The 11,989-nt window shown below is 63.8% G+C and overlaps 3 protein-coding genes across 3 annotated transcripts; 2 read left to right on the top strand and 1 right to left on the bottom strand.

Annotated features, from left to right (window-relative positions):
* The first annotated feature begins 85 nt into the window (after positions 1 to 85).
* CHLRE_01g047600v5 (uncharacterized protein) lies at positions 86 to 2,418 on the top strand. The gene is made up of 5 exons (XM_043058910.1): positions 86 to 93; positions 300 to 681; positions 911 to 1,017; positions 1,198 to 1,360; positions 1,675 to 2,418. Exons 2-5 carry the CDS (start codon positions 339 to 341, stop codon positions 1,806 to 1,808), a joined length of 747 nt encoding a protein of 248 aa, XP_042928824.1. The 5' UTR covers positions 86 to 93; positions 300 to 338; the 3' UTR covers positions 1,809 to 2,418.
* A 187-nt stretch (positions 2,419 to 2,605) lies between these two features.
* Positions 2,606 to 5,039, top strand: CHLRE_01g047550v5 (uncharacterized protein). Its single transcript, XM_001690161.2, has 7 exons — positions 2,606 to 2,811; positions 2,904 to 2,984; positions 3,050 to 3,120; positions 3,211 to 3,299; positions 3,413 to 3,524; positions 3,740 to 3,830; positions 4,035 to 5,039. Exons 1-7 carry the CDS (start codon positions 2,770 to 2,772, stop codon positions 4,182 to 4,184), a joined length of 636 nt encoding a protein of 211 aa, XP_001690213.1. The 5' UTR covers positions 2,606 to 2,769; the 3' UTR covers positions 4,185 to 5,039.
* A 4-nt stretch (positions 5,040 to 5,043) lies between these two features.
* CHLRE_01g047500v5 (uncharacterized protein) lies at positions 5,044 to 11,955 on the bottom strand. The gene is made up of 13 exons (XM_043058909.1): positions 11,796 to 11,955; positions 10,779 to 11,631; positions 9,994 to 10,560; positions 9,551 to 9,691; positions 9,183 to 9,319; positions 8,658 to 8,749; positions 7,992 to 8,341; positions 7,616 to 7,783; positions 7,433 to 7,471; positions 7,132 to 7,233; positions 6,811 to 6,873; positions 6,447 to 6,591; positions 5,044 to 5,991 (listed from the first exon to the last, which is right to left on the bottom strand). Exons 1-13 carry the CDS (start codon positions 11,888 to 11,890, stop codon positions 5,657 to 5,659), a joined length of 3,087 nt encoding a protein of 1,028 aa, XP_042928823.1. The 5' UTR covers positions 11,891 to 11,955; the 3' UTR covers positions 5,044 to 5,656.
* Positions 11,956 to 11,989: the final 34 nt, after the last annotated feature.

Raw genomic sequence — 11,989 nt, 5'->3', positions numbered from 1 at the left:
GAGGCCTTGGTTGGAGAAAGTTATAGGAGGGGGGAGGTTACAACGCACAACGCTTTCGGTGCCAGAGCTAACCCTGTGTAAATTTCTTTGCGGGTATGGGTGTGATTTGTGATCTTACTGGGCCAATTTGTACCCATGCTTGGTTCAAGTTTAAAGCGCTGTCAGGCCCGCGAGCACAGCCCCGCGCTGTTGCAGCAACTAATCGTAGACATGCAATAAGTGTACTTTTGTCTATTTGAGGAAGATAACCCGCAACGCCCCGCCACGCTGCCGACGGCCCTGCCGCTCCTCCCACACAGGTTCCCGCTGACCCCGACCCCGCGATCCCGCACCACGCCATGCGCACGGCCGTTGTTTCCGGCACCGCACGGCCGCACGGCATCGGCCGCGGCATCGTGCGCACGCTGCTGTCCAAAGGCTATCGGGTCATTGGCTGCGACGTGAACCCGGAGGAGTCCCCCGACGACACGGCCGCGGCGCCCGCCGGCGCCTACAGCTTTGTGCGGGTGGATGTACGGCGCAAGGAGGATGTGGAGGCGCTGCGGCGGCACGTGGAGCACGTGACGGGCGGGGGTCAGAAGCTGAACGTGCTGGTCAATAACGCGGGTTTGGCCACGCCGTGCCTGGACGCCGCGGACCCGGTGGCCAGTTGGCACGACTTCATCGGCGTTAACCTCACAGGTGGGCACGGACGTGTGCATGGACGCGGGCGTGGTGTGAGTGTGCGACACGCATGTATGGCAGGTGATTATGATGTACCACCGTGCATGCGGGCTCTGCAGTTGAGTACCGCACGACTACCAGCCCTACCGTCGTCGCTGGTTGAAGGTAGGTTGGTGCCGCACGCAACGGAGCGCCGAATGACCTCCTGGCTCCTGCCCTCCTCCTGTCCTCCCCTCCAAACCCACAGGCGCGTTCCTCATGTCGCATGTGCTGCAGCCGCTGCTGGAGCCGGGCGCGTCCTCCATCATCCACATCTCCAGCACACGGGCGCTCCAGTCCGAGCCAGGCTGCGAGGTGCGGCGGACCGGGCCGGGCTATGCATGTACCCTCCCCTTCCCCCTGCCTATCCGGAGCCCATCCGACCCTCAAGCACTTGCACTGTACGCGAATGGCCACCTGACACGCCCCATCTCCATCAAGCCGCCGTTACCTCGTTCTCATGGACCTGGTGCAATATCCCCCCCGCCCCTCCAGGGCTACGCCGCCGCCAAGGCCGGCCTGCTGGGCCTCACACACGCCCAGGCCGCCAGCCTGGCGCCGCAGCGCACGCGCGTGAACGCCGTGCTGCCGGGCTGGATCGACGTGACGGGCGGCGCCGACCCCATCACCACGGAGCAGCACCAGTGGCAGTGGACCGGTGGGCTCGGGCCTCGGGGCACATGCGGATGCAGGGGGCGTAGGAATGGAGGGAGCCAGGGACAGCGACGTGGGTAGCCGGTTAGGCCAGGGGAGAAGCCAGGCGCGTGTGTGCCGTGACTGAATCTGCCTCTCTGCCCAGACCGCATGGCGCATTCCTGCTTGCAATGCTGGAATCTCCTGCGCCGTGAGCATGTGTCCGGCTCTCCCACAACCCTTGCCCCTGCCTCCCGTACACCTCTATGATGTCGGACAGAACCTGCCCCAGTACCGCCGTCAACGTCCAACACACACACTCCCCTCCAATATGCACAGGCCGCGTGGGCCGCCCCACCGACGTCTCCGAGCTGGTGGCCTTCCTAGCGGACGAGCGGCTCAGCGGCTACATCACTGGCCAGCACTTCGTGGCGGACGGCGGCGTCACCAAGCGCATGCACTACCCGGAGTGAGGGAGGTGCCAAATGAGCGCGCATTGGTCAGCGGGATGGTCAGCGGGCACACACGTTTCTTTGGGGCGTGTAGTGTGGTGGAGGCGCAGCTTGCGGCTCGTGCCTTTTGCGTTGCGTTGCGTAAGGTTGGCGAAACGAAGGATTAAGGTCATGGAAGGAGTTGATGGCGGTGGCAGCGTTGTGTCGTTGCAATGCCCATGGTTCGGACTCGTGCATAGCTCATTGTGGTGCGATGGCGCGGTGGTGCTATGGCGAGCTGCGGCTTGGCGTGGAGAAGCTGGGTAGTCGAGAAGGTGTCCCCAAGGCCCCTCGTCGGACATAAGGTCCAACTGGTCCAACAGGTCCAACAGGTCCTCCTGTTCTTATGTGCACGTCAATGGGGGTAAGCACAGGTTACGCATGCAGCAAGACAGGTTACACATGAAGCACGTTGCAGAGGCTGCCACCTTATTCTTCCGAGCAGTATGTTAAAATATAGAAGAGGTGCATGAGGGATGCACGATGTGTGCATACAGGCAGACGCGCGAATGTGCTCGCACTCACGCCCAGCTGCTTGTGCCTGGCGCACTCGAGGATGTGTTGCGTATGAAACTTGTAATAGCAGTTACTGTTACGTGATAGTAGCCAACTGGAGCATGCGAGCGCCGCGCCACGGAAGAGGCTGTTCATGGGCGGGGGGGGGGGGGACCAGATGAGAACCGGGGCGGGGGGGGGGGGGCTCGCAGTAGAGGTGCTGCAGCCCACGATGGGGCTTGAGCGCGGGAAGCGCCATGCCAGCCCAAACGCCAATGCCACTTTAGACTGTTGCTGCTTACACGTGCCAGTAGTCTCGAACTGCATTCGGTAGCTTCGTTCTAGACGTTCTAGCTCGATCTTCGCAACTGCCGTCGCTTCAAAGTCCATATTGAGGCCCGTCAGGGCGCTTACGTGTATCACTTCAATATAGAAGTCACTGGTCAAAATGAGTGGCGCGACAACGAGCCCGCTCGCTAAATACAAGCTGGTGTGTCTCTTCTGTTGCTCCTGGAGCTTGGCAAAGCAGCGTGCGACTCCGATCATTCAGGCGCTTACTAGCGGTGGACTTGGCTCCTGCAGGTCTTCCTGGGAGACCAGTCTGTGGGCAAGACCTCCATCATCACCCGATTCATGTATGACAAGTTCGATAACACGTACCAGGTGCGTACTCTGCGCATTTCCTTTACAACGACAACGCCTGACATGCTTTTGCGGTCTCCGTGCAGGCCACCATCGGTATTGACTTCCTGTCAAAGACCATGTACCTTGAGGACCGCACTGTGCGCCTGCAGCTCTGGTGAGCACTTGCTACTGGACAGCCGGCGCTATCAGTGCCTCGCACGTCGTTGGTCAGAGTCTCACGTGTGTTGGCCCGCTGCGTGTGCAGGGACACGGCCGGGCAGGAGCGCTTCCGGTCTTTGATACCTAGCTACATCCGCGACTCGTCGGTCGCGGTGGTTGTCTACGACATCACGAGTGAGTTCCAGGGCCCACGGAATGAAGGTTGGGGTCGGATTGAGGGCAGGGTTGGGCCGGAGGCGGTGTCACGTGTTGCTGCGCCTGACGCGGATGCTGCCCACGACCCGCAGACCGGCAGTCGTTCCTCAACACGGCCCGGTGGATCCAGGAGGTGCGCACGGAGCGCGGCAATGACGTCATCATCTTCCTCGTGGGCAACAAGACTGACCTTATTGACAAGAGGTGGGTCGTGGCAGGGCGAGGCAGTGCGGGGCTGGTGCACGTGGCAGTTGGGCCCGCCCCGCAGCCCTTCGATGATGGCCCAGCGGTCAGGGAGGGAAGTGCGCCAACCTCCAGATGGGCGCTCACAGGCTGCGTATAGCAATTATGAATGACATGGATGCAGCAACGGATGTTGCGGCAGGCAAGGAAGTGACTGGAGTGCTTACCGCCTGCAGGCAAGTGTCCATTGAGGAGGGCGACGCAAAGGCGCGGGAGCTGAACGTGAACTTCATTGAGACCAGCGCGAAGGCTGGCCTCAACATCAAGGTGGGCGGATATGCCTCTTCGTCAGGGTTTGGGATGGGGCGGAGCTCCAGGCTGCACGCATTCTGCACTGCAATGTAACCTTCGGCATGCGGGCTTGTGCCTACGGCGACGGGGTCTGCCTGCGCCTGTGCCCTGTGACAAGGCCCTCCAGCTATATTTACTTACTTACATCAACCGCATCCCACGCCTTCAATGTGACTCCAGGCGCTCTTCCGGAAAATCGCGGCGGCGCTGCCGGGCATGGAGTCGGTGACGCAAAACAAGCAGGAGCAGATGGAGGAGGTCAAGCTGACCACCTCCACCGTCACGCTAGACTCAAAGCCGCCGCCACCACCCGCCACCTGCTCGTGCTGATGGCAGCGGCGCTGGCTGGGCGTGGGCGCGGAGGCGGAAGCGGACATGGAGGAGGAGCGGCGGATGGCAGCAGCGGCGTGACGGGGCGGCAGGTGCCAGGGTGTTGCCAGCGGCACGTGAAGCCTTGGCCAGAGGGCGGCGAGGCAGGCTAGCAGCCAATGGGCTGCCAAGCGGGGCTGGTGTGCTGCATGGTGCAGGCACAAGGAGGGCGCCAGTGCTGGCCGCAGCTGCAGAGGGCGCGGCGAGCAGCCGCCTGTGCGCTTTGATACCTTTCGGGGGTCATGGGCGTGGAAATGCGGGCGGGGGCTGCGGGGGCTGGGGCGGGCGGGCGCCAACGCGCCCGCCGTATGCATGAGAATCGCGGTGAGGAGCAGGCGGTTGCTGCAGGGCATGTATGGGACTGGGGCGGATGAAAGCTCGCTTGTGCGGTACAGTCGGTAGCCACAGGTGTGGAAAGGGTAGGCGGCCCTGGGTGTTGGAGCTTGGGCATTACACCTATTGGGGGAGGCATCTAGATCATAAACGTAAACCGTGGCTTTGGCGTTGAATCTGTGGCCTCACATGGACGGTAGAATGCGGGCAAAGGGATAAGTTAGGGAGGCTACACAAGTAGTTAAACTGTGGGGGGGGCCCTCGATAAGCTGAGCCGAGTGCATGCATGGGCCTTTCACGTGTCTGGCTGTATCAGTGGCAGTCGGGGCCCATGGCATCCGAGAGGAGTGAGATGATGAAGAGAGACACGGCGAGCAAGCAGTCCTCTGTGTTGAGGAGCGAGCTAGGGAGGTGTCGCGGCCGAGGTGCACGTGCACCTGAGTGGTCGTGGCGTCAAGACACGGCATGTAACGGAGCATTGACCACGGAACAGTTACAACGAGTGAGCAGCCCTGAGCAATGCCTGGTCGGGACGTGTCTGCCCCGGCATCTACCACCGCAGTTGTTCCCAGCGACCAGCACCCCAACAGCCTTCGAGGTCGAGCTACCGTCGGTACAGTAACAGCGCGCGAACGACGCACCAATGCCTTGTCCCTTCTTGCTACGCATTTATGTGGGCACGGGTGGGAGCCACACACATCGGGACTACGCTTTCCTGCCCCTTGCCATGTTCCATCACGGACCAGCTTACGTAGCTTCCAGTCGGCCACCTACGTATCGGTGCACCCGTGGTTCCGTGCTGCTCATCCCTAGGCCACCGTCAGTGCAGCACTGCAGTGTCCACCGCCGATTAGTCAACACTCAACAGGACAACACAATGCAGCTCGGCCCCAAAACACACATGCACCAACTGTTTCACGATACACCTTTCAGCTCCTTACGCCCTGACGGCCCTGATAGAACCGTGCACACAAGGCCAGGCCACCTTCGCGACCAAACGCAGCGGGGCTTACAGGTTCCCTTCCCGTCCACCGACGTCCACTCCAGTCCACACCAGCCCCCGGCGTCAACCCCTTGCAGCCGCATGCACCGCCATGACTTCACCTCGTGCTCGGCACCATGCGGATTGCTCTAAACGGCAGCTCACACGTCGTCTTCACGCCGTACGGCGCCGCCGCCGCAGAGTGGTCCCAGGCCCCGATCAGCTGCCGGTTAGGCACGCCCGCCAGCCACGTCAGCACTTCCGCGCTGGGCTTGCGCGTAGCGCGGTTCTGCACGCTCCAGGTGAAGCGCGTGAGGCGGGTGAGGGCGGTGATGTCGGGGGTCAGGGCCGTGAGCGGGGGGTTGTCAGCCAGGGCCAGGTCTGTCAGGCGGCTGAGGCTGGATCCAAATCCGGGCGGCAGCGTGGCGATACTGTTGTGAATCAGATCCAGCTCTGGATGCGGGCGGGGAGCGGGTGGGGGGACAGGCGGGGGCAGGGTGGTGGTGGGTGAGGCCAGGGTGGGGCTGCGGTACGACTTGGTTGCTGGCGCCGTGAAAAAGGGGGAAGCCGTTCCGGTTTTGCAGAGAGCTGTGGGGCACAGCAGACCTTGTCTTAATCGGTGGGGCTATCTTTAAGAAACACGAGAAAGGGAAAACGCGGACTGTGGTGGGGCTGTGGTGCGGGTTTGTGGCAGGCGCCGTGAAGGGGGGGGGAGAAGTCGTTTCGTGTTGATGAAGCTGTGTGGCATCGCAGACCATATCCAAATCGTGGCCAGCGCCAGCGCAACCAGGGGAAACCCTGAGCACCACCCCCACCCCCGGCTGCAACAGCATCATGGCATCTGCCCCAGCCCACGCATTTGCTGCGTCTGCTGCGTTTAATGCGCCTGCTCCTGGGCACGCGCGCACCGGTCAGCCGCTCCAGTCGTGTGAGGCTGGGCGGCAGGGTCTTGATGCCGCCCAGCCGCAGTTCCAGGCAGCACAGCCGACCGCAGCCGCTCGCCAGCTCCTCCAGCACGGCAGGAGGCAGCCGGAAGCTGTTGAGCATCAACACCTGCGTGCGCGCATGATGCCACGTCAGTGTGGACCAGCAATGCCTCCAGCTTCTACTCTCATTGTGTTCCTGGAACAATCCTGGGGGTCGTGTAAACAGACCACAACCTCCACCGCCATAGTTTCAACTGCCATAGTCATGCCTGGAAACCCCTTTTATCTAAGCGTCGTACGTCCTTGACCAAGTACGGTGAAAACAACCAAACACCCGTTGCCCCACCTCCAGTTGATATAAGCTTCCGATGCCGTCCGACACCGGCGCGGCGTTGTCGAAGCCAGTCACCTGCGCGACCAGGAGCATAGGTCCGAGCCCACAACGTGAGCACCGCGCGACACTTGCTTCGACCATGCGGGTTAGCACGCCTGGTTCGCATGCACAACCTCACGCGCCGGCAGGAAGCACAGTGACACAACCCTGCAAAGGCGCAGCTCGTCAACAACTATGATCACGCAGCTCCGTTGGCCCAGCCGCCTGGTTCCTTAGCCATATTGCCAGTCTCCCGTCTCTCGTCTCTCCTACCCCAGACCCCCGTCAAGTGACCTTGAGTTCGCGCAGCTTGGTGAGGTGGTACACGGCGCGCCAGGGCATTGCGGTGCGGCGGTGCTGCGTGTCCGGGTTGAATACGTCGGCCAGGTTCAACACCTGGGTGGGGTACAAACACACAGGTGCAGCGCGTGAGCAAGGAGCAGCAGGACGCGTGCGAGATGCCGAGGGTTCAGCGAGGAGAGCCGTGATAAAGACATATGCGCGGGCTGCGCGTTCACGAAGAAGCATCATTAGTGAGCTGCCTGAAGCATCAAAGGGTACACATCAAGTGCAACACGACCCCACTGGGTCTCACCTGCAGGTTGGTCAGGCAGCTGACCTGGGGCGACAGCGCCTGCGACGGTTAGCGGCGCGTTCAGTCATGGAGTGTCAGATGTCTGTGCCACACCAGGCCGCTCGACTTCACAAAATCCTACGCACCGTCTCCTTCCTCCCTCTGCACCCGCCCTCCACACGCCCTCCTCCACGCCCACCTCACCTCTATGAAGTTCTGCTCCAGCGCCAGCTCCCGCAGCGCCGTCAGTCCCCACAGCACCGGCGGCAGGTCGCCGTGCAGGTCCAGATAGCTCAGCCGCAACACCGCCAGGCTGCCAGACAGACTGGCCAGAGGCGCCAGCGCCACCGCCGCGTTCACGCCCGCGTCCGCCTGGTCACGGCAAGGACGGTCGTGTGTGTTCAGCGTCTGTATGTTTAGGTGTAGGTGTATTGCATAACAGTGCAAGGAGGGAGTGCGTTTGTGCTCAGGACGGGAGGCCGCAACGACCGCGGGCCCGACCACCATGCGCCCGTACCCGCACCCAGGCGACGCAGCCGCTCCGCCGGCCAGCCCGTCGCACCGTCAAGGCCGCCCCTACCTCGTTTATGAAGTTGCAGTTCAGGGACAGGTAGCTGAGGGCGGTGAGCTGTGAGAAGCACGCCGGCAGCACCGCTGTGCCGCAGCCGTCCAGGACCAGCTCACGCAGCCGGCAGCCGCCACCGGCGCTGCCACCGGCGCTGCCGCCGGCGCCGCCACCGGCGCTGCCACCGTGGGCGGTGTAGGTGTCTGTGGCGGCGGCGGAGCAGACCGCGCTGACCACCTGGGCCAAGTGACTGGGCGCGCGCGGGCGCCGAACCCCGTTCCCCCCGCCTGCTGCCAGCGGGTCATCCTCATCGTCGTCGTCGAAATCGGTCTCGGGCTCGCTTTCCAGCTCAAGACCATCCAGGCCTGTGCATGTGTGTGTGTGTGTGTGTGTGTGTGTGTGTGTGTGTGCTTCGTCTGTGATCAGTCAGGGGAATGCAAGAAGAGCTGGCCTGAAGCCCCAAGCCTGCAACTTGTTGACTAGGCAGCACAGTCCGAAAGGGGAGTTGGACCGCAGGGAGGGGTACCCCAACTTGAGCATCCCTGCGCCAGCAGACCAAGCATCAATACACGCACAATCCCAGCGGCGCTTGGGCGGGTCTCCTTCCGTTGTGGTGGTGCTGGTAGCACAGGCCCAGTCTGCAGGCCCGGTGTCAAGGGCCGTCACTGCCCCTTGACTCACTCAGCGCGATGAGGCGGGTCAGCGGCGCCAGGTGGCGCGCCACCGACTCCCAGTCCAGGTCGGTCATGTTGGCCAGGCCCAGATACGACAACCTGGGAAGCACACAGGTGTGGGAGTCATGCAAGCCAAACCAAATGGGGGCACGGGTACTGACAAGAAAGGTGGTTTTCCCCTCAACTCCAGGACATAGCCGGGGTCGGTTCGTATAGGCACCGCCCGCCATGTGTCCAGGCGTGTCCAGATATCAAGCACAAGGACAGGCAGGACAACCAAACAACAAGAAATCCCCCAGCCACAACACACTCCTTACTGTCGCGGCCTATTACCTACTGCGCTGTGCTTTCCAGGACCCATTCACGGCGGGGGCTGGCCATTTCCAGTTTGAGAAAGCCACGAGGCACTTAGGCCGCAGCATCCCTGCTCCACCGTCAGCCCAGCATACACCCAATACCGAACCCCTCGTTCCCCTTGCACGTTACTAACACACCCGCGCTGCAAACGTGCGCGTTCGCACCACGAACGCACCCGGTGAGGCGGCTGAAGTCGGCGGGCAGGCTGCGCAGGTCGTTCTGGCTGAGATCCAGATCCGCCAGCCGCTGGTGCAGGCCGGATCCAAATCCGGCAGGCAGGGCCACCAGCCGGTTGCCCTGCAGGTCCAGATACTGCGGGAGGGGCGCACGTGCAAAACACACACACACGGTTAATCCTTCCCCATGTGGTCTCCGACACTCAGGTTTCGTCCTGGTGCTGAGTTGGCGCATGCAGCCAGCATGACCAGGGACGGATTGCTGTGTGCAGTAGATGTTGCTGTTTGTTGTGTTGCACGATGTTATGTTGCACAGCGATAACGACCCGTGCTTGTGCGTGTGTGTGGGACTGCTGCTTCCCCTCACCTCCAGCTGCTTCATGCTGGTGAGGGAGGGCGGCAGCACCGCCAGGTGGTTGGCTGACAGGTCAAGCAGCCGCAGCAGCGGCAGGCCCGCCAGCACCTCGGCCGGCAGCGTGCCCAGCTGGCAGCCCTGGAGGGATAGGTCCTGGTGGGGAGCAGGAGGCAGGGGGCATGGCAGGGAGAGGACAGCGGCAAGGACGCAGGAAAGCAGCAGTCGGGAGCGAGGGCGGGGGGCTTCCAGTCAGTCATGCAAGAATGCATGGGATTGCAGCATGAGCGAGAGGGTTGCAGTGGAAGAAGAGCGAGGCGGACGGGTGCTCCACAGGCGTGCAGGCGCGCCCGGCTGCTGCCTTGAAACAATACCGGATGTATGCCATATACGGGGTGCAACATCGGGGTATAGCTGCTCAAGTGCGTCAACACAGCATCGTCGCAGCCCGCTCACACCTGCAGTTTGGTCCCGAGGTTGTGCAGCAGCCCGGCGGCGAAGGGGCTCGCGCCCTTGCCAGCTCCCCGCCTGCTGCCGCCACCTCCCGCCGCTGCGCCGCCTCCCCGCCCTCGCCCGGCCCTGCCTCCTCCCCGCCCGCCGCGTCCCCTGCCGCCTCCTGCCGCTGCGCCACCCCAGTCCTCCTCTTCCTCCGCCTCGCCGCCGCCGGTTCCAAAGAAGGTGGGCAGCAGGCAGTGCATCAGCCGCAGACTGCTGAGGCTGCTGAGGCCCATTAGCGCCGACCCCAGCCGCGCAGACGACGCGTCCATGCCCGACAGCCGCAGCCGCCGCAAACCCGGCAGCGCCGACAAAGTTCTTTTCAGCGCCGAACGCTGCTCCGTCGACTCCAGCGCGGCGGCCGCCTTTCCGCCGCTTTTGCTTGCGGCGGCTGACCCGCCGCCGGCGGCGCCGCCGCCGGTGCTGCTGCTGTGTGTGCTGAGCACGGGCTGTCTCGCCGTGACAACCAGCTCCTCCAGTCGGGCCCCGGCGCTGGCCGCTAGGTCGAGGTGCGGCGTGCTGTCAGACACCTGGTTGGGGAGGGGCGGGGAAGGGGGGATGCAGGGTTGCAGGGCTAAGAAGGAAGAGTACCGCAGAGAACCCGGGCGAGGTGAGTTGTCTGCCGCACGTGACACCCCCACAGCTTTGCAGCGTGCAGCTTGCACGCGCAGCCCAGCGGCGCCGCTTGTCTTTCATCTGCAACACCCGTTTGCCTTTTACCTGTAGCCACCTCTTCCTCGTCCCCTACCTGCAGGTTGCGTAGGCAGCTCAGTGGCGCCAGCGTCCTGCCGGTGCGCACAGACAACAGCGCCGGCACTGCCGCCGCAGCGCCTGCTCCCGCCGCACCCGCAGACTGTGGTCCCGCGCCGGCCTTGCCTGCGGCTGAGGCGCCGCGGCCCCCATTGCCGCCCTCAGCCGCCGCTGACCCATCAGGGCCCTTTGACCCCGAGGCACCGCTGCCGCCAGCGCCAGTGGCGGGCGCCAGAGCCGCCACCCGTGACGACCGACGGCGTGATCTGTCATCCCCACTGCCGGCCGACTCCGGCTGTAGCACCACAATCACGTCATCGCAGCCGCCCAGGGCCAGGTGCGTCACGTGCGGGAAGTGTGACGGCCACAACGTTACGGAGGCCTGCGGCGGCGGCACCAGCAGCCGCCGCACGCCCTCGCCCAGCAGCGCACACCAGGCCCGGCACACACAGCGCATGGCGGCGGCGGCCGCGCTCATGCGCGCCGGCTGGAAGGTGCCTGGTGGACCCGTCGGCTCCGGCACCTCCTCCACACCCGCCGCGGACGCGGCCGCGGCAGCGGCCACTGGCGGCGCCGGCGCTGCAGCTGACGCCGCCGCGGCCGCGGCGTTGCGGCCACGGCCGCTGGGGCCGGCGGCGCCGGCTGGCGCAGCAGACACAATGGCCGGGGCGGCGCCGAACTGGCCTCGCGATACGCCGAAGGAGCGGTCATCATGCCGGTGGTACGCGAGGGAGATGTCTTGAGTGGTGTTCGGGATGCAGATGAACGGCAGCGGCTCCACAGCGTCGCAGGTCGCGAGGGCGATCATGGCCACGATCTCGCGGGGCAGCTCCGCCCATGGCCGCGGCGGGCTGCGAGGTTTGGAGGGGTTGGGATGGCAGGCCCGGGACATGTCCCCCGGTTCGGGAAAGCGGGGAGCGAGGCCGTCTGAACTCGCTGTAAGCCCGGCTAAGCAGCTAATCCTAGGTCGTAAGCCACCGCACATGAATCATGCAAGGAGTTGCTGAGCCCTTACTCTGGTGCGGGAGCTCCCTGAACGTTGCTACCGTTGGGCCCGCCAGCGGCTGCTCCAGTTGACGCTTGGCGCCGCTTCTTTTGCGGTCTCCCCATTGTACTTTGTTATGCGCAGCAAACTAAAAAGTGGGTTCAGTCCTGCGCTGGGTCAGCTCGAGACTCACTCTCGCGAATTTGCATGTGCACATTTATTGC

Source organism: Chlamydomonas reinhardtii, chromosome 1 (genome assembly GCF_000002595.2).
Source record: "Chlamydomonas reinhardtii strain CC-503 cw92 mt+ chromosome 1, whole genome shotgun sequence".
Classification (NCBI taxonomy): Eukaryota; Viridiplantae; Chlorophyta; class Chlorophyceae; order Chlamydomonadales; family Chlamydomonadaceae; genus Chlamydomonas; species Chlamydomonas reinhardtii.
Note: the sequence above shows the minus strand (reverse complement) of the source record. Positions and strands in the feature narration are given on the sequence as shown.

Excerpts from the sequence above, each read along its gene's own strand:
- CHLRE_01g047500v5 (XM_043058909.1), bottom strand. The coding sequence starts at position 11,890 with ATGGGGAGACCGCAAAAGAAGCGGCGCCAAGCGTCAACTGGAGCAGCC. Across the intron at positions 7,784-7,991 it reads ACTGCAACTTCATAAACGAG|GCGGACGCGGGCGTGAACGC; the intron begins GTAGGGGCGGCC and ends TGCCGTGACCAG. Across the intron at positions 6,592-6,810 it reads GAAGCTTATATCAACTGGAG|GTGTTGATGCTCAACAGCTT; the intron begins GTGGGGCAACGG and ends GCGCGCACGCAG.
- CHLRE_01g047600v5 (XM_043058910.1), top strand. The coding sequence starts at position 339 with ATGCGCACGGCCGTTGTTTCCGGCACCGCACGGCCGCACGGCATCGGC. Across the intron at positions 682-910 it reads CATCGGCGTTAACCTCACAG|GCGCGTTCCTCATGTCGCAT; the intron begins GTGGGCACGGAC and ends CCAAACCCACAG. Across the intron at positions 1,018-1,197 it reads AGTCCGAGCCAGGCTGCGAG|GGCTACGCCGCCGCCAAGGC; the intron begins GTGCGGCGGACC and ends CCGCCCCTCCAG.
- CHLRE_01g047550v5 (XM_001690161.2), top strand. The coding sequence starts at position 2,770 with ATGAGTGGCGCGACAACGAGCCCGCTCGCTAAATACAAGCTG. Across the intron at positions 2,985-3,049 it reads AGTTCGATAACACGTACCAG|GCCACCATCGGTATTGACTT; the intron begins GTGCGTACTCTG and ends GTCTCCGTGCAG. Across the intron at positions 3,121-3,210 it reads ACTGTGCGCCTGCAGCTCTG|GGACACGGCCGGGCAGGAGC; the intron begins GTGAGCACTTGC and ends CTGCGTGTGCAG.